Consider the following 25,848-nt stretch of genomic DNA (forward strand, 5'->3'; position numbering starts at 1 on the left):
ATTAATGAAAACGTTAAGGCTAGGAAAAATTAGGCAAAGCTTACAGAATTTAAATTATAAATCAGTAATTAAGTCACCAACTGAAATTAATCTTTCATATGATTACTTAATGTATTATACTTATTAGGTTATATTTACTAACAGAGTTGACAGTATAATAGGCACTGTCAATTTTACACTCCCAGAGCCTGTATGTGTAGTAAGAGACATTTGGTATTCGGAAAACAGATTTTAAAAGTGTTGTAATTTTCAGTGTAATTATGTTTAATTGACCACAATTAGTTATCTCGATAAACCAGATGTATGATGGCTTAAATTTCTGACACTGATTCCACTAGGGAGGTTTTTCAAAGAGTCTCAGACCATGGAGGAGGACATGGATTTTGCAAATGGACTTTAAAGCCTCCAACATGAGACACTACAGACAGCAGCCTCTATAAAGATTAGAAGACTGAATAAATGAGACTACTGAAGAATATAAAATATAAAGAATGTAAGATTTTTCCACATTAAATCTTGTTTTAAATGAAACAAATCATGGCTGCGACAGACCAAAACTTAGAAATATCACATATTTAAAATCTCCACATTTGAAAATTCCCAGAGGTTGCGAATTTACCACATGGCAAAATTAATTGTTCTCAATTACCCATCTGCTATTAAAAAGCCACACTTTGTCTGGCCTGAATTTGTGTAGCTCCAGCTTTTCTTTGATCTTGTTACATCATTTGTCTGGCAGATTAAGGATCCCTTTGTTACATGATCTGTTTTCCCAATACAGGGAGTTAACAGACCGCAATACAACTACCTAATAAGCTTTCCTTTGACAAGCTGAACAAACTGAGTTCCTTGAATTTGTTTCCCAGGTCAGTTGTCCTGTTCTTAGATCACTCTTTCATCCTTTTTTGAACCCTTCGCAGTTTATCACCCTTCTCCTTGGCAAGTCACCAGTGGTGAGCATGCCTTTCCAGAGTGGTCATTCCAGCACTAAATAAAAAAGGTTCTTTTAGCCTCTCAATTCCATTGCAAACCACCCTCTCTATAGATCCAAGGATCTGTGACGCAGGACAGCACTGGGGTTTCATCACATGTTTTTTTATAAATCATTGTTCCTCGAGATAGGGCTCCCCCCTGTATGGTTGTATGGCCTGAATTTCTTTGAAAGTACACTTGGACACTGCAATGCAGAGTGATGCCTTTTACTCTTCTACAAAGGGATCTAAACCACTCTTTGATCTGATTGTTCCATTTCTTACCACCCCCCAGATACTTGTCTCATCAAAACATTTTATCAGCAGTGATGCTCTGTTTATTTCTTCTTCATGGATGAAAATGTAGATTAGCATTAGACCTAGTTATTAATGACTTTTGATATGTTTGCCTCAGAGGCATATGATGTTTTATTTCCTGCCCTTTTTTTCCCCAGCAGGCTTTTTTAATTAATACAATGTAGTCATAGAAAACTCCTTACAGCTATTACAAACTCACACAGCACAAACAGCACTCATAAATTAACACAGAGCAGGCCCATGTCCTCCAGGGTCTTCATTTTTGATTGTGGGGGTACTCAGTGTCCATACAAATGTTCTTCAATAATTCACAAATAAGACTCATATATTCCCTTTTAATTTTTCCTCTGTGCTTATTTTGTTGATGTTTGTTTTCTGTATTGCAATATTCCCTTACAGTAGCAACGTCACATGTTACTTTGTGGGCCTTCAGTCTGCCTGATATAAAAAATATAATCAATTAAAATCACTGGCAACTAAGCAACCACTATGTTTTAATTCTGTGATTCTATCTTTTTTTTTCCTCAACATAAATTCCCCATTAATATCACTAACTATTATATCAACTACCATTAACAATTTGCATCACCAGCATTTGCAAAAGGTGACGGTCTTTCAACTTACAGTACAAGTAACCAAAATGTCAATAAACAATACATTCAGAGCTAAAAGGAAAAACTCAGCCACCGTGTTGGCCCAATGCAGTTCTGAAACCTGTTACCAAAAAGTCAGAGTGAACCTCCTGGGTCTTTCACCATTGAAGACGTATCTAATTTTATCAACTTCAGATCAGTGCTGGGCACATGCCTCTGAATGGACACAGAGACATTTTCCCAAAGCTGGGATCTGTTACAGCATTTCAGTGCTTTATACAAATACAGGCCAAATCGCAAAATGAATGCAGACTGTAATACAAACTCTTTGAGGTGTGTGGACCACATTAATCTCTATCAGCATTTTGTAGTATTGCACTCAGAAAACTTCAGTACCTTTGCTGTGGGGTCCAAAAAGGCTAAAGCTCGCTGCTGGACCCGGTCCAGCACACAGGCCATTATGTGACTGGGGAGCTGCCACCTCTCCCTCTCCAGTACAGTCCCCTCACATGAATCGCATGTGCACACAGCCTGATACAAGGAAAAGAATTTCATCTAAACAATCTAAAATGCTTTTTCTCTGACAAGGTCTTCAATCTCTATTCTCAATATAAAAATAAACATGTAGCTTAGAGAAAGATTAGTAGGGAACTCTGCTTCCAGAAGTCTTCTGTCCCTGTTTTGGGAACATAATTTAAATCTATAAACATTTCCAAAGCCACCTGGAAGAGAATTTCTGTGAGCTGGTTCAGAGATCTGAATTTGTTAGGCAGTATTAAATCCTCTTAGTGCTTTTACCTAAAGGTCTTCAGTCATTCATCAGAAGTTCCCAGATTTAATAGCAGCTTGTTATGTAAATTCAGCTCAGACTACGTTCCATGTGCTGCATCACAACCTTTAAATCTACCACTGCAAACATTAACATTACCCACAAACACCTAGAACAATTTCTAAGACTGACTCTCCTTAAGGCCACAGCCTATACTGTTAAATCAGTGTTTTCAGGCTTTTAGTGTTCTCCTTCTCAAACATACATTTCTGTCCTTGTCACAAGGATTGCGTCTCACCTGTAGGACTTTGCTTTCAATTGTGCTAGGGATTACACTGCATGCAATCTTCAGTAAGTGGACTAAGTTTAGTCCTGAAACTCTTGTTTTAAATAAAGTACTATCTTGTATGAAAATGGACTAATAGCTTTTTGAAACCCTTTTCAATTCTATTTTCTATGACTTTCTAATGTACCTGTGAGTTTCAGAGAGCTGGCCTCCATAAGTTATTTCCACAATTTGACTGAGATATCATAGAAAACTTGAAGGATTTCTCTACATTTCAAGATAAGATAAAGCATTATAGCTTCTAACAAGCAGTTACCATGAATTAATGATCACAGACCTTATCTGTATGCAGTGAGATTCTCTCAGTGTGAGGACCCCAGTCCTGATGAATTATCTCCCCTGTTACTTAGATCCCCAGACCTATGGAGAGGATAAACGTCTTGTCTAAGCTGCTGTCCCTCTTGTCAGGACGACTGATGAAATAACTGTGCTAACAAGAATATATCTGCGTATTCCTTTGCCATTCAGTTAAGTACATCAGAATATTTGATTTAAAAACTATATGGCATGGAATTAGCAGAGCACATACTAGCCGGATTAAAAACTGGTTCACTGCCAGAACCTAAAGTGGAGCTGTAAACACAAAGAGAAATGAACAGAGACGGTTTCCAGGGCAGGCTCCCAGGCATCAGTTCTTAGTCCAGCGCTGGTTAATATTTTTAGTTTGATCTATTTAATGATATAAAATATTTGCTGAGAGCCTGAAGACGACACAGTGGGTGGCATGCATAAGACAGAAACTAAGTGAGTATGCCTGGTTATGGCATTTGCACTCAGGAAGAATGTGGGTACATTGGACAAAGGTTAGAGAAAGTTCACTGAAATAACGTAACAGATGGAAAACAAGTCTGAGTATGGCTTGATGAGTTCAGCCTAAAGAAGAGAAAAATTAAGAGAAGTCTTCATCAATGCATGGGGGTACTTACACGACTTATGGAGAAGGGACTTGGTGGAAAGACTTTTTAAACTTGCTGCCAAGAGAGTAATGAGTTTCAATGGCTGAAAATTTAAGTTAGACAAATTAAGCCTTGAAATAAGGTACCATTTACCACAGGGCAGACGAATTCAAAGTTGGAACAGTATAGCAGGAAGGTGAAGGACTCACCATCAGATGGAGTTTTGACAAGAAAACTGAGCATCTTTCTAAAAGATACGCTTTGACACAGCTTTAAGAAAAATCCTCCAGCCAGCACATGAAGGTAGGATGGCATTGACCCCTCTTGTCCATTACTTTCTTTCTTGACTCCAACAAGATCACCCTCCCCATGCTCAGAACACCTATAGGCTTGCCTTAGGAGAATCATGATCACAGCTTATGTTTCAATGCTTTGATTGCTCTTCTGTCAGGATCAGGAAGGAATGTCTTCCTGATACCCGACCCAGCTCCCAGATTTGCATTTTCTGCAAGCTTATCTTAATCAAAAGACTGTCCATAGCTGAAGAGAAGGTACTTGACAGAGCAGGGCACAATTCTGCAGTGATACAGTAAGTCCCTTCTGAAGCTTGGCACACTTACATGCCCAGGATCCTACACTCTTACATCAGAGAGTATCTGCCCTAACTGAGATTGACAATAATTTGTTTATTTTGAGAGAGACATGTTTCAATGTCTCTCTACAGCATCATGAGGTAAGAACCACTCTTGGAAACCATCAGGGTACAGGGTGTCTAAATAAATTTCCTTCCCTTGGAAGAAACTGGATACAGGGTACCTTGGCCTCTTGAATCAGGAGAGGGCTCTCAGGCCCTTATCTTGATGGGGGACTTCAACTACCCAGACATCTGCTGGAAAAATGGCACAGTGAACTGCAAGCAGTCCAGGAAACTACTGGTGTGTGTTGAGGAAACTTCCTAGTACAGGTGCTGGAGAGCCCAACCAGAGTAGAGGCACTGCTGGACCTGTTGTTCACTAGTGAAGAAGAACTTATTGGAGAGGTCAAGACTGGAGGTAGCCTGGGCTGCAGCGATCATTGTCTGGTATAGTTCTCAATCTTGAGGACTACGGGGTGGGTAACAAGTAGAATCAAGACTCTAAACCTCAGAAAGGCAAATTTTCAACTGCCTAGGATGCTAGTGCGTGTGATCCCTTGGGAAAATTCCCTCAGAGATAAAGGAGCAAACAAGAGCTGGGAGATATTTAAAGACATTTTTCTTAGAGCACAAAAGCTCTCAATCCTGATGTGCAAGAAGTCAGGCAGGGGAGGCAGGAGGCCAGCTTGGCTAAGTCAAGACCTCTTTGCCAAACTGAAATACAAAACCAAAATGCATAGGCAGTGCAGGCAGTGATACACATACTGGGGAGATAGTAGGGATATGGCCCAAGAGTGCAGGGATGGGATCAGGAAAGCCAATGCACAGCTGGAGCTGAACTTGGCTAGGGACATAACAAATAACAAGAAGGGTTTCTTCAGGTACATAGGACAACAGAAGAAGATGAAAGAAACTGTACCACCCTCCTCTCCGCCCCCAGTAAGTGAAATGGGAGACCTGGCTACAACAGACATGGAGAAGGCCAAGGTACTCAATGACTTTTTTGCCTCTGTCTTCACCGGCAAGTGCTCTAGCCACACCGCCCAATTCACAGAATCCAAAGGCAGAGACTGGGAGAAAGAATTTCTGCCCACTATAGAAGAAGATCAGGTTTGAGACCATCTAAGGAATCTGTATGTGGACAAGTTCGTGGGGCCTCATGAGATGCATCCAAGGGTCCTGAGGGAACTGGCAGATGAAGTTGCTAAGCTATCATATTTGAAAAGTTGTGGCAGACTGGTGGAGTTTCCCCTAACCAGAAAAGGGGAAATATAGCCCCCATTTTTAAAAATGGAAAAAAGGAAGACCTGGGGAACTATAGGCTGATCAGTCTCACTTTCTATGTCAGGCAAGATCATTGAGCAGATCCTCCTGGAAATTATGCTACAGCACATGAAAAATGAGGAGGTGATCAGTGACAGCCAACATGGCAAATCGTGCCTGACAAACTTGGTGGCCTTCTACAACAGGGTCACATCATTGCTGGATAACAGGAGAGCAACTGACACCAGCTACCTGGACTTGTGCAAAGTATTTGATACTTTCCCACACGACATCCTTGTCTCTACAATGTAGAGACATGGATTTGACAGATGGAGCACTTGGTGGATAAGGAATTGGCTGGATGGTCACATTCCATGTTCCAGTCAACTACTCGATGCTTGGGTGGAGAGCACTGATGAGCGGTGTCCCTCAGAAGTCCTTATTGGGACCAGAATTATTTAACATCTTTGCTGGCGGCATGGACAGTGGGATTGACTGCACCCTCAGCAAGTTTGCTGATGACACCAAGCTGTGTGGACCAGTCGACATACTGGAGGGAAGGGATGCCATCCAGATGGACATGGACAAGCTGGAGAGATGGGCCCATGTGAACCTCATGAAGTTGAACAAGGCCAAGAGCAAGGTCCTACACCTGGGTCACAGCACTCCCAAACATGGATACAGGCTGAGAAATTAATGTATTGAGAGCAGCCCTGAAGAGAAGGACTTGGGGAATGAAAAACTGAATATGAAAACAAATTATTTGGCCTAACAGAAGTCTTTGGGTCTTGGAACATGCTGCATACAAACCTAAGTGCTGTGTAATATGGAGCTGATTGTAATTTTCATTAAATCTTTGGAGGGAATAGTGGATTGGGAATTCTCTACTAATTATTTTTTCCACTGTTTGCTTTCTAGACAGAGAGGGGCCAGGCTTCTTTCACAAAAAGAGAGAAAGGAAAATGGCATACCTCCAAACATACTGTCTCAGTCCCAGTAGGATGACTTTTCCCCTTTAGAAGTGAGATAGTTTTGTTACGAGCCATTTTCTTTATTCTAATATCTAATTTAAATGCCTGATTCTTCAAATTCTCATCACCAGTTATGGTGTGTGGTTGATCCTTTCAGTTGTCAGTGTGGGATCAGATCCTAGCCAAGAATCTGTCTGTAAGGAAAGACAAGCATGTGCCTTGACCCTGCCAATCTTATTTGACATTCATCTTGCTGTCTTGGTTTCACAACCCTTCCTGGAGAGAATGTTTCTCAGTGTTCTTGAGGAGCTAGCTCCTTGAAGAGTTGTACTTCATCGTTTAGTGCTAAGTGATCATGGAGCACTGAGGATGAATAGATTCAATTGACTTGAAGAGTGGCAGAACTGCTGATGGATAAGACCTCCAGCAGAACAAGCAATGCCTACAATGCACAGAGGTGGGGCAGGAAGCTGCAGTATCTTGCTGATAAAGTCACTTGGCTCATTTTCTCCTCTCCCTTGAGAGTGTGTCCCATCACCCTGAGCATGTCCCATCTGGGAAGATCATCATTGCAATGATGTTCCATCAGCCTCAATCAGTGGAGGGCAGTAAATAAAAGACTCTCTATGTTCATTTGATAACATTGTTCATGTGCATTTGAGAAATGGGAAAATACAAGACTGTATCCTGTAAGGATACCCAGCCTCCCTGGGTTTACCTGACATTACATTGTAGGAGAGTGCAACAAGAGCTGGCACATGGTGTCATTGTTCAACCATGAGTCATCAGTAGCAGGCAGGCTCAGGGCATCTACTAAATACCAGCTCATCTTTGTGAAAACTCTGGCCCAGATTTTACACTATTTTAGTTCAGTCACAGAGTCATAACAACTCTTACTTTGGATGCAGTCATGCCAGTATAAGGGCCCTGGACTAGCATTGTCCTTGCTGATTTTACACAAGAAAGCTAGAGCAGTACAGGCATCTGTACATGGTCTACTTCTGTCTAGATACCTTTGCCAGATACGTCAGGTTGCTAGCACTTTGGGTGTGAGTCCATACTCCTCACCCATCCTTGTGACTGGCAAGGTACATCCACTGAGTGCAAAGAAACAGTAGGATAAAATACATTTGCCATACAAATACTGTTTTTCCCTACTCATCTCATGCACTGACAGATGGAGCTGCACATAGAAAGTCATTCCTGAAGGCTGTCAGAGGCACACTTGCTTCTGGAACATGAACTGAGGTGACTGCTAAGACCTGAGCTTGTGTTTGTGGTGTTCCCATCAACACAGCAGAACACAAGCCCAACACCCATCACAGCCTCTTTGAACCCTGCACTACAGGCTGTCAGTCTAGCCAGCAACCCAGCAATCTCATTTATGCACAAACAAAAACAGAAAGACAGCTCCTCCTGATGGGAATAAAAATTAATTCCAACCAAGCAGCATAGATCTTGAATTGCAAATTACAATGACAATATTTCCTTGTTCAGAAGAGACCATCTTGTGCCAAAGAAATAAATTGCTGGTGAAAACTCCAGAAATGGGATACAAAAGAAAGGGAAATGCTAGGGCCCTCTTTGTAAAGAACTTGCTACACTGAGTGAAATGGACCCACAGTAAACAAGGAACCTTTTGTTTCAAAAAGTACACTTTGGGCAATAGGATAAATGTGTTACTTGCATCTTGGCAGTGTTCCCAAATGCATGCTGCACAAAAGACTGGTGATGTAATTATGGCCACCACAGATCCAAAGATCTGCATTCTGCTCCTGGCTCTACCCCAGCCTCTGTATTACTCCAGGACTATTTCCTATGGCCAGGATTCATCTATCCTCACTTCAGCCATTTAAGAGACAGGCATTTAGGCTAGGTGCTCTGCTTAGGTTCACTCTACAGTCCACGGGGAGAGACCACCCTTTCTGGAGGGCTACTTAGCTCCTCTCTTGGACATCTGGCTTACAGCAGGATGATGGCCCCTGGATGTGCCAATCTCTCACTGTTGACTTAAAGGGGAAGCTTAGGGCAGAGACTCAGCTCCTAGCTGTTAGCTGGCTACAGCTGGCTGAGATGAACTATGCCTTCTCGGTCTGCTATAAAAATGGAATAAGAAGTCTTCTGGATCCCTTGCCCACTTATATGGCAAGCCACTGACTTAAGGTCTGCCTTACTCTGCATCTGTGTATTGCCCTTGGCACAATGGACCCTGGCAGAACTAACATAAATAGCAAACACTTCTGCACAACCCAGAAATCAGGGTCTTAGTGTAACAAGTTAGAATGACTGTCTGAACAGGCTAAGTGGGAAGGTTACCATCCTTGAGTTTGTATCTCTTCTCCTGTGCCTGGGTGGCAGGGCAGTGGGAATGCACTGCCCAATTCCTACTCTCTCTGAGCACTGGGGCTGTTGAGTACAGTAAGTTTTTTTGTGGTGATGTAGAAGGCAGGGAATATCCTAAGAACTTCTCACCATGCTTTCTTTTGCAAAGATTGATGCTAATCTGCTCTTTAGACTAGCTGACGCCTGCTGAATTAAAGAGATTGTCAGGCCAATTTAGGCTTCTTGGCAAATTAACAGGAGCATTTCCAGGACTTAGATGGAGTGAACTTCAAGAGAAAAATGTCATTTTAAGAGGAAAATGTAATGTTGCAATATTGCAAGCAGAATGCAATTCTTACCAGTACAAATGAAGACAACTCATCTGGTTTCATTGTCAGAGCACAGAGAAATACATAAGAATGACTATTTGGGACCACACCAAAGGTCCCTGTAGCCAAGTACCTTATCTCCAACAGTACTAAGCAGCAACTGCTTAAGTACTATAAGAACCTCAGCAAATATTGGTCTACCCCCTTGTTTGTAATCAGAGCTTCCAGCAATTTCCAGTTACAAACTTACTGAATCGGATGGTTTGTCCTTCCAACAGTAAACTGGCCCTTCACAAATTTTTCTAACCTCTTCATGTGTATCTCTGTCCTCCAGATCACAGGGAAAGAAGAAAGGTTCCACAATTTCATTATGTATCATATTGTTCTGTTTTAAATTTGTCTTCGTCCTACTACTCAATAATTTCATAAGGTCTCCCTCCTTCTTGTGTTATGGGCAATAATGAATGTTTGACCCCTTTTCACTTTCCCCATGCCACTCAGGAGTCTACAGACCCATAACAAGTCCCTCTCCCTAGTCTGTTTTATAAGAGTCCTAGACTGTTTATGCTGTTTGATCACAAGTCATTATATATATATACATTTCTGTTCATCGTGGCTGCCCTTTTCTGGACCTTTTCCAATCCTTCCACAGCCTAACACATTCTTCTTCGGAGTTCACAACCAGAACTGCACACAGTAATCAAGATGTCAGTTTATCATAGATCTTGTTTTGTTCTCTTTTTAGTTTTCTATTGTTGTTCCTACTGCTGCTTTTTATGTAGTTTTCTATTTTGTTTCCACTGTATCCAGAAGTTTTGTTTTCTCCTTCTTTCATACTAATCCCCATCAATTTTTGTTTTGCCTTTTTGACTATTGCTGAGCATTACCAAGTGTTTGAAAAGAAACACATACTTGAATAATTTCAAGATCACTTTCCTGAATAACAGCAATCTCCTTGGAGCCCAGTGCTGAGGTTTTTATCCCACACGCACTATATTTCTCAACAATGAATTTCATTAGTGGTTTTATCACAGCTGAGATCTTTCAGCATTCATTCAAAAAATATGTTCCCTTAAAATAAATACCAAACGACTTGCCTTGGTAGTTCGGAATATTCCCAACAGATGCTAAATTTTTCAGCAAAAAGCACACAGCAAAAATGTCTACCTCTAATTTGGAAACACATATAGATTAATTGAAATTGCTAGTGGGCAAAGACGCAGCTACTAGTAAGGTTCTCTCTTTGACTCCCCCACTCTGTCCTCCACAAAGAATTCCCAGGGCTGAGGTATTTAGGGTAAAAATTCTAGTGTCTAATCATGCTATCTGCAATTCTCAACCACTGGTTACCTGTAGCAGCATGACTGATCTTTATTTCAAGCCAGATGGAGACTCATTAGTGCCCCTCAGAAGAGTCAGCTTTTACTTAAGTAAATAAAACACTAATACCCTGAGAAGAAGGACAACTCTCCTCCTAGAGACAGTGGGGAGACTGATTGGGTCAAAAACACCTAGTCCTTCTCACAAATCTAATGACTGTAGTCTGTCTGCCCTCTTCTTGCAGCAAGGAGAAGGCTCTGCTGCCTTTGCAATACTGTTCTTTCCTCAGGCCCTCTCTGCTTTGTGTCAGAGTTAATGGTAAAACCCGAGGGGATCTCTTTGCAAGGAGCAGGTGCCCTGGAGATGTGCAGGTGGGGTATTGCTGTGATCTTCACAAGCTCTGAGTAAAAGCCAATGAAGAATTTAAATAGTTTGGGATTTTGGTCATTCACCTATATTCCCTTGTTAATTAACAACACCCATCTAATGTAAAGCTGAGGCTTTAAGGTCACTGTTCACTACATAAGAATGCCGGAAATGTGACTCTACAGCAGCTACTAGTAGTCTGCTCAGAAGATAATGTTGAGGTGCCAACAGTACCTGTGTGAGAAAGACTGTTCTCCTCCCTTTGGGAATTTCCCTGGGAAGCAGTGGTTCTTGGGGGGAACTACCAGAATGCTGTCTGGTGCCTAAAAAGCTATTCATGATAGTCAGCACTTCAGGTAGAGCTAGAAAGTAGAAGAGAGTGAGAGAACGGAAGAGAAATGTCTGTTCACCAGGAGTTTACTGTCCTGCCTACACAGGAGTAAAAGAGGAGATGTGAAGACAAAAATTCAGAGTACAGCAGTGAGCGTATCTGTAAGCAACAGGAGATACTGAACAGAAGGAAACGCAAGGTTGTTGATATGGATTCCCATGTTGTTTTATACATATATATATATCTATAAAAACTGAACAGGTAAATGTAATGCACACAGCAAAACAACAACAAAACCAATGAGAAAACATCAACTTGTTAGAATTCTTTTCCATTTCCTGAACATGAGAGCAGTAATACTGGATAGCCATTAATATGCAGTAACACAACAACCCCTGAACCTTATGTTCACTGCTACTCAAAATTAACCTATGTCCAATCCCAGACACTACAGCAGGGAAAGGGCCTTTTCTCAATATCCAGGCCTGATGTGCCCCAATGGAGAGCTTATCCTCTGAGACACAACTGGAAGGTGTGTCCAAACAAGAAAGCAATGACTCTACACTTAGAGAAGTCGTTTATGATTAACTTCTGGCAAAACATAAGGTATCTTATACCTTATATAAGCAGTTAAAAGGGCAGGAACAGAGAAATCAGACCCCATCAAGTAAGACAAAAATAATTATGTGGTGCTTCTAGAAGCAAGTCTTTGACTGAAGGGAGCGTCAGCAATGTCATAAGTCAAAAGCCCTGGCTAATGCTGCCTATGCCTATGCATTTCTTAATGTTTCTGTCATGGAATGTAAAGGCTTAATCCCTATCTTGAGTTAAATTTCAATTTACTGCCTTGAAATTAGATGAGTCCTTGCTATGAGATGCAAGCCATGTCCCAGAGTATTATATGATTTGATATCAGTGCACTTGTTTATTATTTTAAATCTCTAAATGATTCTTTTGTATTTTTTACTTACAAGAGCCATACCCTACTGCAAATAGGTCCTTGTACTTTGGATTCCTGTAATGAGAAAATATACATAAGATTGCATTAATTATTAACCATGTAGTACCACAGAAACGCACAGTTTCACACATTAATACCAGAGTCTGTTCTCACAGGACTACCTACAGTCTGAGGGCTTGATCCTTTGAACATATGCACTAGTAAAGTTCGTGTATGAATAATTCTTCCATGCTCAAGATGCATAAAAAATAGAGCATCAGATGACCACAGCAGGAGATGAAAAGGATAAAAAGGACACAGACAGACATGATGTCAATCTCCAGCACTTCTTGGCTTACCCATTTCATAATCATGCAAAGTTTACTTTTAAAAATGAAGTCTTTGTGGAAAGGAAAAAGGGAGGAATGTGTTGGTTTCCATCTTTCAGGGACAAGAATAAAGTAGTTTCTAAACCACAACAGAATAATACCCAATAAATTTACTTTCCTTACCTGTTATTAAATAATGAGGGACGCTTCAAGAGACAGCTATCAGTTCATGAATTCATGATCTTTCCCACAGACCAGGAAGGGAAATTCCTTTCTGACCCAGTTGGTGAACAGTATATATGCTGAGGCATACTCACTATGAGCAATTAGCCATCTACTATGTGTTCTAAAGTCCCTTTATTTGAAAAACATCTACGTTCTTTACAACTTCTACTGTATGTGGACTGTAGGGTTTACATGGGACAAAGATCACTACTGTTGCTGTCCCTGAGCTCACACTACACAACCAGTGGGTAACAATTCTGTGAAATGAATGGATGTGAAAATTATGTAATGAGTGTTTTCTCTGACTTGCTGTTATGAATTGATAAAATACAACCACTTCTCTTTTCAATTCTCCTTTTTCACTTGGGCTAATACCTAGGCATCCTAATACTCTTGCTCTATCCATTAAACGCACCATCACTGCTAATAGTGTAAGAATAAAAAATAAATTAGAAAAGCTTATTACATAAGGCGATTTGGAGTCATTCTTCCAATTTCAGGGCCATCTTTCTGTTATCATTTACTGGAGACAAGAAAAACAGCAGCAAAAACTACCTATAAAAGATGCGTTTTCACCCAATTTTACATCCCATTTTACTGTTATTTTGTAACTCTCACACAACTGTATCCTTGATATTCTATTAAAGTATAATTACTGCAGTGGCTTGAAAGGACAGAAAACTGAAATCCTGCTCTGTCTCTCCATAGATCCTCTTTGGCAAGACACAGATGTGTTCACACCGCCCCACAAACAAGTGAGAGGAGGCCTAGCTGTAGGAGAGAACAAGGCAGGAGCCCATTATGTATGTCTCATGGTCAGTGCACAAATCAAGCCATTTCTGGGGAGGATCAAGCACCTTAAAAAGTAAAAAGACTCATTCAGGTTGGCAATGAGTGTTTTTTACATGTTAATAACCATGGCAATAACATCGCACAAAAAGAGAGTTGATTTGAAAGTATCAGTGATTGTTTTCGGACTGACCAGGAATAAATATGCAAAAGTGGACTGCAGGGCAAACACCTACTAAACTGAACTGTGTAAGATCCCAGTACACAAATACCACTGTTGTCTGGGTAGCAACTGAATATGTACGGTGTATAAAGGTCTTGTGTGGTATCAGTGTCTCAGCATCTTACAGTCTATGGCACTACCTGTCTGGCACATGGAATGTTTGCATTTCCCTTTCAGATGTTTTAATTCTTCTGTGTTGATACTTGTCAAAAATATAGTCGCTATCCCTTGCCCTCCTCTGGGCTTTTCAGGATTGATTCCTAGAGCATATTGTCTGAAGATATGACATGTCTATCCCACCTGTCCAGGAAGGGACTCTTATTTGCTCTGCCAACTGCACTCACTTTGCCCTCGTGCCGCCCAGAGCCTGCTACACCTTCACGAACGGCACAAGCCTGGCACATTCAGCCTTACACAAGGTGCTTTGCATCCAGAAGTATCAGACATGTCTAGATGCTGCCAAAGCGGGTGACTGTAATTATTCAAAACAGTGTTCCCAGAGAAACCAGCCCTGCCTTGTAAGGTGCCGTGAGATTCGAATAACTCCACTCCCCCTGCGAAATAGCCGCGAGTAAGTTGTAATGAAGAAATTTACCAGGAGATGGCAGTAACTGCAAGTCTCTTGGTTTTGTCATACTGGAACTTCCAGAGTGGAAGGAGGGTCCCTTGCTGGTCTCTGTATTCATCTGAAGCATCCTCAAAATATTTAAAATCTAAAAAAAAAAAAAAAAAAAAAAAAAAAAAAAAGGAAAAAAAAAAATCAAGGAAAAGGTCTCGGTTTACAAATCGGAAATAAATGAGCACAGTGTAGTGCCACAGAAGCTTTAAAAAACACTATGTTATCCTCACAGCCTCTGCACAACCCAATTGTTAGTATAAAACCTATCTGTCCTTAAGTCTCAACTCCCAAGCAGCACCTAAGCCCTGTAAATGCACCAAGCACCAAGTACTTACACAAAAAAATCTGATGATACAAAAGCAGACAAAGGATGAACAAGAAAGCAGAAGCCTGGAGCTAGGAGTGACCTCAGACCACTCCCAGAGTTAGACATGACCTTTCAGGAGGAAGCTGAGCAGAGACAGCAAAACCCTTGCAAAATAACATTAAAACTGAGTATGTCACCGTGTCTGGGACCTGTATGCCAGCAGAGAGCTGCTTGGCACTGACTGCTGTCACCAGCATCCAGGAGGGAAGTAGCTGCTGAGGGAGGGAAGTGCTGCAGGGATGGCAATGCTGACCAGGCAGCTCAGAGCAAGGCTGAAGTGGCATGCGCTTTGCATGCCCATGGTCTGAACTTGTTGCCCTGTTTTAGCACTGTTTCTCTATTCTATTCTATTCTATTCTATTCTATTCTATTCTATTCTATTCTATTCTATTCTATTCTATGCTATGCTATGCTATGCTATGCTATGCTATGCTATGCTATGCCATGCCATGCCATGCTAACCTAACCTAACCTAACCTAACCTAACCTAACCTAACCTAACCTAACCTAACCTAACCTTATCTAACCTAACCTATCCTTGCTGTGGCTGCGGCTACTCAAAGCAGGGCATCTGGCTTGAATTAGAAGCACCTCCCAGCAAGGCCATACCTTGTGCAATGTCATCAAATGTGTTCTGATTCACCATCCTCTCCATTATTTTAGCAGCCTTTGAGATCTTGGTTATATCATCACTCTGTTGAAAAACAAGGAAGAGAAAATTTATTTCCTATCTATTTACAAGTCCTTCAGACCTTGTGTGACTGAAAAATCTGAGTCCTTTGATCTTGAATACAGGATAATTTGAAGTTCCTCACATCAGCACCTAATGATAAAGGCACTTGAATTAAGGCAATGACTTTATTATAAGTTTAGCAAGATGCCATCCACAGCTGAGTTGTAGTAACTGCAGTGTTTGTTTGTGATTTAGCTCAACTGGAAGGTACTTATTTGTGAAGGCAGTTAGTCTTGCTTTCCTCAACTCATTCAAGCTACCTCATGATGGGATGAGCTAAAAGCACACACATGATCCCTCCTCCATCTCACTTGATAATAGTTGATTAGCTTCAGTAATGAAATCATAGATGCTTGACCATGCATGAGCATCCTCCTGTCTCTCCGTGCATAGCTTTAAGGTCTCATGCATTAAGTAAAGATCACAGTATTTAGAAGTCCTTCAGTCAATCACTGGGTAATTCCAACTTGAGGCACTCACAGATCCATAAGCTCCTATAATATATAACCAACATACAATGGGAAATTTGCTGTCCAGTTCTTGTGGAAATTGTTTTGGTACTGTGGAAAATCCAATCCTCCTGCCCAGTGAACACCACAAGTGGGCAAGCCTGCATATGTGAAGGTATGTAGATATACCTGCAGGTATGCAAGTATTGGTAACCTTTTAGGGAGTGGCATCTTGCAAGGCCAGCAGTCCCTGGGTAACTGTAGCAGTAATATCACATAAGGCTAAGATTGCCTAGGAAACTACGCCAGAAATAGCAAACTTGGGTATGGACAGGGCAAAAATGTGAGCAATGTAAAAAAAGTAATTAGAGGCAGGTTGTTGATATGGAAGGAGACAAGGGTGGAGAAAGGGAGTAATCCAGGTGGATGGGGAAAGAAGCAGCACAGACAAATGGAGAAAAGACAGCATAATAAGGGCTGTTTGACTGTCAGGAGGTGGCTGGTTGGTATGCTTGTCTGACAGAGCACCATGCCTGATCACTACAGTTGTATAACCATCTTACTAAACTCTGTTCCTAACTCTTGTTGTGTGAATGTGCTCTCTATCCTCTGTGTGTGTATGTGTGATCACTAGCAAAACCCAAACAAGCTTAACCAGCAAGTAGGACAAGAAGCCTGGGTGCCAGCAACTGGAAGAACAGAGCTTAAAAGTCCCCAGACTGTGCTCAGCCATGAGGATCCTGCCAGCACACCTCTGTGCAATGGTGTGAGAATGCCAAGGCATATGCAAAGTGCTCTGAGAGCATGTTGCTCCAAGGACCTGAGTCCCCATCTACTACCACTTTAACAAAGCCTTTCATCTTCAAACCCCTGCTAGGGACTGATGGCTGCCAGCACAGCATGATTTCCTCCACAATGACGACACTGAAAAGAAACTTGTCATCTTTGACACAGCTCAGAGAGCACCCTGAACACGAAAAGAAAAAGTGAAATGACTTGCCAAAACTACACTGCACTGTCACAGTCAGAACCAAGAACATGACTGCAGATTATGTGCATCCCAGTCCTCTGCTTCTTTCTTGGGATCTGCACAGACTCAAGGGAAATTGAGACTCTTGATTCAAAGAGCATGAAACTCAAAGGACTAGAAAAAGATGACAGGACAAAGGAGGAAAAAAAAAGGCAATTCTATAATCTGCAACAGTTTTTAGAAATCCATAGTTTGCCTGCACCTTCAGTAATGCGTGCAGTCATCTTCTCCCATCTCAGAAAGGATAAAGTAGGACTTGGAAGTAAGTTCAGAGAAGGGCAACAAGGATGGTCCCAGCCTGGAATGGTTTCTGCACCAGAAAAAATTGAGTAGGTAGGGACTTGCCAGTCTGGAGAAGAGATGGCTTGGGAAGACATGAGACAGATCTATGAAATCGTAAATGGCCCAGAGAGGATGGACAGAGACCGACCATTCACTGTCTCTTCTGATACAAAAAGTAGGAGTCTTAAGTAAAGCTAGTGGAAGTCAAGTTCAAAATAAACAAAAGGAGGTGACTTTTATAGAAGGATGACATATCTGTGCAACATCTTGTCAAAGGGTGTTGTAGACACAAGAATTTTACATGGTTTCAAGGAAGACTGAACAAGTACTTCTTGTACTCAAAGGCTGGAAGAATACTTGGAACTGGGAGATACTCTTGCTGTGTTCTTACCCGTCCTTACAAATTCACTTGTGGTTAGAGCCTTGATCTGAACCAGTGTGGCCACTCCTGTGTTCTTCAGGTTTTCCCTGGGTCTGTGGGAGGACTTCTTGAGAACAGCACAGAGAATTTACTGCAATGTTCAGAATTAAGAAAGTGCAGGAAAACATGTTTTCAAATTTTAACACAGTATGATATTCCCGAGACGTTAGGAATTCGTAAGTATTAAGAGAAATTAAAGAGGGAGAGAAAGATGCTTTAAACATCTTAAGTAGAAATCAGTGCTCTCAACTGCTGGGATTTCTCTCTTTTGACTTTAAGTTGCCATTATTGCTTCTGCCACAATAAGACCAGTCTCTCTCTAAAACACTTCTCCTAAAAAAAAAAACAATTCCCCTTTGCTAACACTTGTCCAGCAATAGTGGGATCATAACTATAAAAATGTCATTGGCTACCACCACCATATTGCTCTGAGTAAGCTTAACTGACAGAGGTTAAACGTTGAAAAGGTTAACATTTGATTTAGAAAAAGAAAAACGTAATAAACACTTTTCTCTCCAACATTGTAAAAGCCATAGTTATGAGGTATAAAGAACAGATCCCCTGGAGTCCTGCTGGTTCATCAGGTGTGTTAGCTTCCATTCATCTACTATGCAGGCAAAAAATTCTCTTCTGTTTTAACATGCACCTGCTACTGGAAGGAGCTGGGGAAGAATGGTAGTGCTGTACCCTACAGACACGAGCATGATCACGATTTTTGTTCTCTTATACATCCAAGGAAACTTGCACTGCAAGGATTCTGAATTTTCAACCTGAGACATGATTCCAGATTGAAGATCAGAAGATAAGGCTTACTTCATGTGTTCTCAAAGACGAATGCTAGATCCTGCCTCATCTGATGACACCAAGCTGAGTGGTGTGGTCAACATGCTGGAGGGAAGGGATGCCATTCAGATGGACATGGACAGGCTTGAGAGCTGGGCCTGTGCGAACCTCATGAATTTCAACAAGGTTAAGCACAAGGTCCTGCACCTGGGTCGCAGCGCTTGCAAACATGGATACATGCTGGGAAATTAATGGATTGAGAGCAGCCCTGAGGAGAAGGACTTGGGTCCTGGTGGATGAAAGACTGAATATGAGCCAGAAATGTACACTTGCAGCCCAGAAAGCCCATTGTATCGCAGGCTGCATCAAAAGAAGTGTGGCCAGCAAGTCGAGGGAGATGATCCTCCCACCCTACTCTGCTCCTGTGAGACCTCACCTGGAGTACTGTGTATCAGTTCTAGGGCCCAGCATAAGAAAGACACAGACTTGCTCAACTGGGTCCAGAGGAGGTCCGCGAAGATGATCAGAGGGCTGGAGCACCCCCCCTATGAGGACAGGTTGAGAGATTGGGGTTGATTAACCTAGAGAAGAGAAGGCTCCAGGGAGACCTTCTAGCAGCCTTCCAGTACTTAAAGGGGGCATACAGGAAATATGGGGGGGACTCTTTATCAGGGAGTCTAGTCATAGGACAACAGGTAATGGTTTTAAACAGAAAGAGGGTAGATTTAGATTAGATATTAGGAAAGAATTCTTTACTGTCAGGGTGGTGAGACATTGGAACAGCTTGCCCAGACAAGTTGTGGATGTCCCATCCCTGGAAGTCTTCAAGGCCAGGTTGGACATGGTTTTGGCATTAAACTGGATCAGAGTAAGTTATTTTCTCATTGGATCCTGTCCTATTTCAGGTTTGATTTATTCTGTATGTTACTGAAATAAATCTTCAGTGGAAATCATAGGCTTAATTTATCTTTTTTTTAAAAGATTTGGTTCAAACTTTTTTTTTTGTTGCAGACCAACTCTGGTCTAGCTAGCCAAATGTAATGAGAGCTCATCAGCTAACAAATTTGTTTCATTTATTTCAGTGCATAAATTATTTTTAGAACAGCAATAATGTTAATTGAATCATATGGAAGATGGATAATAGGCTAGTACTTTGAAAATAAATGTCTTGGTCTTGCTCTACTATTCATTAACATTAATTGCTTCACATTTGCCTCTCAGCTGCTGTCCAGTTGCAATGTGTAACTCCAGTAAACTGAAGCATGAAAAAAGGCTTCTGCTGGTGTATAACTGCACATCCAGAAGATAAACCCCACCCTAAAACCGGTGCAGTAACTGCTCATAGCTCTGGCAGTACAGATACTGTGACTAGAAGAACTGTCTTGCAAAGAAAAAAGCACGGTACAGGAGTGTTGTCATCTGCTGCCCAGCCAACACTTTCATGCACTGCCAACACCCACTGCAAATCCTAAATAAAGTCCCCCTGGTTAAATCCTGTCAAGTAGTTATTAATTTCCAGAATTGTACTCATCTGTTAATTTTCACTGTTTTCTGTTAATTCTGATATCCTGTAAACAGCAGATTGAAGACAAGGACTCAGTAATAACTCGTCCACTCACCAGGAAAAGGTGAACAATAATGTGACAGTTAGTTGCATTCAAATTTCAGCTGTTATTACAAAAATAACTGTGGTCATTCAAGAGTTTCCAAGTTATAATTATGACCCTGTGGGTTGGGCTATCTCACCAGGCAGACTTCAGAAATGAATAATGCTATAGGACCTCACATGATCCAGGAACACACATTTCTCTATTAAATATATTTTGGGGGGGGACTTTTTAAGAAATTGTTCAACTGCTTCTGCTTCAGAGGAGATTAGAGACTGTTCCAATGCAGTAAATTCCAGCTTTAACATATTTCTAACTGGTTCGCATCCATCTGTATTTCTATTGACGCTATCCTCTGCCTTAGTAATTCTCCCTCTATGTTATATACTTCAGATTACCTCTCTACCAGGTAAATACGTCAAAATTGTTTTAGTCTCTTGTATTCAAGCTTTCCATTTCTTATGTTTGTTTCCATATCTATGCAGGTTTGTAAACTATTATCTCTGAAAAGGGGTGATCAAAATCATATATCCCACCTTACCTAACAGAAATAGTATTTCTCTGCTATCCCTCACACAATATACTCCAGCATTGTACTTGTCTTCTCATAGACACATCACAAGTCATCAACGGATACAATCATGTTTACCCCTGTCATTCTAAACTGTAAGCCTTCACTTTATCAAATATGTTTTTAAAACTCAAAAATGCAGTCTTCCTCTCCACCGGTTCCTCCCAATCTGTATTAAAAACATCTTTCCTGGTTTATCTAATAATTTTCCAAAGGTGCTATAGCAATCTCTTTACAGAATTTCAGCTAACTACCTTTACTATACTTTCCTTGTTAAAGGAAACTACAACTTTTCTTTTATCAAAGAAAGCGATGAGATTATTTGGACACAGCCTACCTTTGGTAAACATGTGTTATTTTATTCCATTTCATATTTACTCCCAACTCTCTATTCTTTCCCGCAGTCTTAATTCTACTGCTTCAAACAGTGTTAGAGGTCAGACTAATGGAACCATTTTTATTCCTCTTGCATATATCCTTGTTATACTCCAATTACATAGCTACACCCCTCTTTTGACAGATTCATTAAAAATCCTTACTATCAGACTTGTGATTTTCATGCCTTGTCATCTCAGGGTGAGAGGAGCTAGCTTGCATCAACTTAACTGCATTAAGCTTTTTGCATTTTGCTTCTACCTCAGACACTATCATTTCTACACTCATGCAACAACATGAGGGTCATACTGGATCAGACCAAGAGTATCTCTGGGCCAGGATCCACTCTGTAAACAGAGCCATACACAGATGGCTCAGGAACAGGAAGAACAGGACAAGCAGATACAACACTTCTGCCTAGTTCTCTCTGCTTCCAACTATTTTCAGCTCAGAAAATTTTATATGATTTGTCTTTGGTATTCTGTGTTCTCCATGTTCTGTTTGCTGCCCGTATTGAAAACTGAGGAAAAGTTTCAAATGTTGTATCACTGCTCTCAGATGCAGTACATCCTCTTCTCTCTAGATGCATTTGAGTGACAGACATATTGATATATTTCCAAGAGGCCCTCATCACAGTCTCCAGTCAAACACTTTCTGTCTTTCTGTCTTTTATTCACTCATATTCTTCTTTATATCATTCTCATCCTTCCTCCTTTTGGAATCCCTGGTTACCTCCATTCCTTTTTATGTTGGCTGCATGTCTCTTCTGCTGTGCCAACCACATCTTCTTTGCTTCTTCTCCTCATTGTTCAGTGCAGTGCATGGCTTCATTCTACTTCTTTTCCCCTAGCGAGGACCTTCTATTCCACTGTCAAGGTTCTCTTCTCTTCTCTTCTCTTCTCTTCTCTCTTCTCTTCTCTTCTCTTCTCTTCTCTTCTCTTCTCTTCTCTTCTCTTCTCTTCTCTTCTCTTCTCTTCTCTTCTCTTCTCTTCTCTTCTTCTTCCTCTCTTCTCTTCTCTTCTCTTCTCTTCTCTCTCTCTCTCTCTCCTCTCCTCTCCTCTCCTCTCCTCTCCTCTCCTCTCCTCTCCTCCTCTCCTCTCCTCTCCTCTCCTCTCCTCTCCTCTCCTCTCCTCTCCTCTCCTCTCCTCTCCTCTCTCTCCTCTCCTCTCCTCTCCTCTCCTCTCCTCTCCTCTCCTCTCCTCTCCCCTCTCCTCCTCTCCCTTCTGTTTCAATTACCATGTGTAGTCAAAAGTATGTAACCTATGGGTTGGAAGCCCCACAAAACCCACTTCTCCATTTGCTGACTTGAGAGCAGAGGTACAGATTCTGATGTCATCAATCTTTAACTTCCATAGACCTACACATGACCAGATGTAATGCCTGTTGTAAGTCTGATTCTAGCCTTGGATTACTTCAGGTTGTGTGTTTCCAGTTCATGGCAGGAAAATTCACCAGGTTTTTCATACACTTCAAGCTGACCCATAAGCCTCGCAGTAGGTTTCAATTTGGGAGACTGCATAAAAAAGCTTTCCCTTTCACTTTTTCAGTGTACTGCTTCCCTGCAATCCCCCTGGAAAGTACCGAGAGAGAAACGCAAAATAGCAAAGGGAGGGATCAAGGGGGCCTGGATTTCAGTTTCTCACTGTTGTCAGTGGAGCACGAAGCAGGCTTTTTACAATATGGTTTAGTTGGTAGAATTTCTATTTCATTTTTATTTTCAGCTTTTAGCAGACTACCCCATAATTGTATCATTGACTTCAGGCTTAATTCTCAAAAATATACTCAGGTGAAAGGTTTATTCGTTTTAGAAAGGACTATGAATTTCAATGGCACAATTCACAAGGAGAAGCCTGTCAGAACATGTTCCTGGTCTTTTTATACCATAAGGCTTTTGATGGCACAGTGCTGCTGGGGTAGCTAAACAAGCCAAATCCTCTACAGTTGAACAGCCATATGGTATGGAACTGCTAAAGCCAGTTTCAGGAGCTAGCAGCTTCTATTACATAGATACATCTTAGTTACATTGATATGTATCTATAGCTATTGTAGGGGCAGGCTAAGAATTGACTTCCATGCCTCTGTATTATAGTTCTCAGTGAATTTTCTTCCAGTCAATATAGAAATTAGTTCTGTTTGCCTTCTAAATAGTTTAACTTAGACTGAGGGGGAAAACTACCACTCACAATTCTGTATAGATCAAACTCTGCTAAACCCTAATAGAAAATTCCTGAAACCCCTGAAAACAATCTGGAACATGAAAAAATCTTTCAGGGTTGCCACATGGTATTCTCAGTGCTTGAAGAGGGATGACATTTTTAAGATGGGGATATTGTCACTTTAGGGTAATGGACTGTGGCATCTCTGCAAGGCAGTCCTTGTCTGCTCTTCACTGGATTAGGGGCCAGTATCACCCCCACAGCAACACCAGCTCGGAGCTTGGCAGCAGTTAAGACACCTGCTACTTCGAATGAGAAGCCAGACTAATGGAGGTTACCCCAGTTCAGCAGCCCTTGCCTTCCACTTTGCCACTCCATAGGACTCAGAGTGGCTGGCATCCTCTTGGCACCGTGCCTGAGGTATCACCATGCTGTGCAATCACTGACCATGGCATAGCACTTCAAACACTGGAGAGAGACATTTCTATCACTTTCGAACTAAGTGAATGAATGATGCATCAAAGACCCCCTGCAAATCAGGTCAAGTCTCCCAGAATCCTTATTCAATTTTAATTATGTAGACTTCTATTTCAACTATTATTAAGTTTTGTAGAAATTATAAATTATATACCATTTATATGTATATAACTAGAAAATAAATAAATTACAATTCTATAGCATTATCATTAAAATACTAAAAATAATGAAATGTATTTCACTACAGTGCTTCAGTAACATTTTGAAAGAATCCTAAATGGGTCAGATGGGTTTCATCTTTCTCAAAGGGGGAAGAGGGTCTTTGAACTAGTGGGGCTCACAGACAGAGCTTTAAACTAGGCTTGAAGGGGGAGGGGGATAATATCAGGCTTGCCCATGACAAGTTGTGGGACAGTTAGAGGGATGGGGTGCTAGCAAGGGCACTCAGCCTGTTGCTCTGAGACATGCTGGCTACACTGGAGCACACCTGAAGTCTTACAGAGATGAGCCAGGGGCTCCTGAGGTCATAGGAGCCAACAGGGAAAGACCAATGAAATACCTCAAAGGAACTAAGGGATGTTCTTCTAAGGCGACACGGCCAACAGCCCAGCTGAAGTGACTCTACACTAATGCACACACCATGGGCAAAAAAGAGGAGGAGCTGGAAGCCCCCATGCTGCTAGAAAGCTACAACCTAGTTGCCATTACTGAAACCTGGTGAGATGGATCCTATGACTGGAGTGTGGCTATCAATGGCTACAGGCTTTTCAGAAGGGACAGGCAAGGAAGGAGGTGCAGAGATGGTGCCCTCTACATCAAGAAATGTATAGACTGTGAAGACCTGTCTCTGAAGAATAGCCACAAACAGGCTGAAAGCTCATGGGTAAGAATTAGAGATTGGGGCAACAAAGGTAACCTTGTGGCTGATGTCTACTACATTTCCCATGATCAAGGAGAACCTATTCACAAAGCCTTCTAACTCCAGTGACAGGAGGCATTGCGCTCACAGGCTCTCATCCTGCTGGGGGACTTCAACCACCCCACCATCTGCTGCAAAATTAGCACAGTCAGCTGTAGGCAATACAGGAGACTCCTGGAATGCACTGAGGATAACTTCTTAATTATGAGGTCATAGATAGCACTATCAGAGGCGATGTGATATTGGACCTGTTGGTCACCAACACAAGTGAGATAACTGGTGACATCAAGATTGGAGACAGCCTGGGCTGCAGCAATCATGCACTGGTGGAGTTTCACAGTCCTGAGAGGTATGGGATGCGTGATGAGTAAAGTCTGTACCCTAAATTTAAGAAAGCAAACTTGCAGCTGTTCAAGGAGTTAGTCAGTGGGATCCCCTGGGAAACACCCTCAGGGACAAGGGAGCAGCACAGAGCTGGCAGATCTTTAAGGATGCTTTCCATAGAGCACAAGAGCTCTCAATCCCCAGGTGTAAGAAATCAGGAAAGGAAGGAAGGCGACTGGCATGGATGAGTTGAAACCTGCTGGTCAAAATAAAGAGCAAGAATGAAATGCACAGGCAGTGGAAGCAGAGACAGGTATGCTGGGAAGAGTATTGTGTAGTGATGTAGTCAGGAAGACCAAGGCATAGCTGGAGATGAACTTGGCAAGGGACGCAAAGAATAATAGGGGCTTCTATAGGTATGTCAGTCAGAAAAGGAAGGTCAGTGAAAGTGAAACCCTCCTGATGAACACAACTGGCAAACTGGTAACAATGGATGAGGAGAAGGCTGAGGTACTCAACAACTTTTTTGCCTCTGTCTTCACTGACAAGCTCTCTTCCCACACCTCTTGAGTGGATGGACTGCAAGGCAGGGACTGGGGAAACGAAGTCCCTGCCACTGGAAGAGAAGATCAGGTTCACAACCACCTGAGGCACCTGAACATACAGAAGCCTATGGGACCTGAGGAGATGCATCCCACAGTCCCGAGGGAACTGCCAAGCTACTCTCTGCGATATTTGAAAAGTCATGGCAGCCAGGTGAAGTCCCCAGTGACTGGAAAAAGGGAAACAGTGCACCCATT

The 25,848-nt window shown here is 41.7% G+C and overlaps 1 protein-coding gene across 1 annotated transcript in view; it reads right to left on the minus strand.

Moving 5' to 3' along the window:
- The window catches only part of DNAI1 (dynein axonemal intermediate chain 1), a gene marked incomplete at both ends in the record, with an annotated part of 159,602 nt that overhangs the window by 104,974 nt on the left and 28,780 nt on the right, over window positions 1–25,848 (minus strand). The window contains 3 exons of the mRNA XM_082497836.1: window positions 12,401–12,444; window positions 14,531–14,648; window positions 15,531–15,615. Coding sequence (XP_082353962.1) covers window positions 12,401–12,444; window positions 14,531–14,648; window positions 15,531–15,615 — 247 coding nt within the window. The remainder of the gene's footprint in view (window positions 1–12,400; window positions 12,445–14,530; window positions 14,649–15,530; window positions 15,616–25,848) is intronic.

The sequence above is a fragment of the Vanellus vanellus genome (genome assembly GCF_965231255.1).
Source record: "Vanellus vanellus genome assembly, chromosome: Z".
Classification (NCBI taxonomy): domain Eukaryota; kingdom Metazoa; phylum Chordata; class Aves; order Charadriiformes; family Charadriidae; genus Vanellus; species Vanellus vanellus.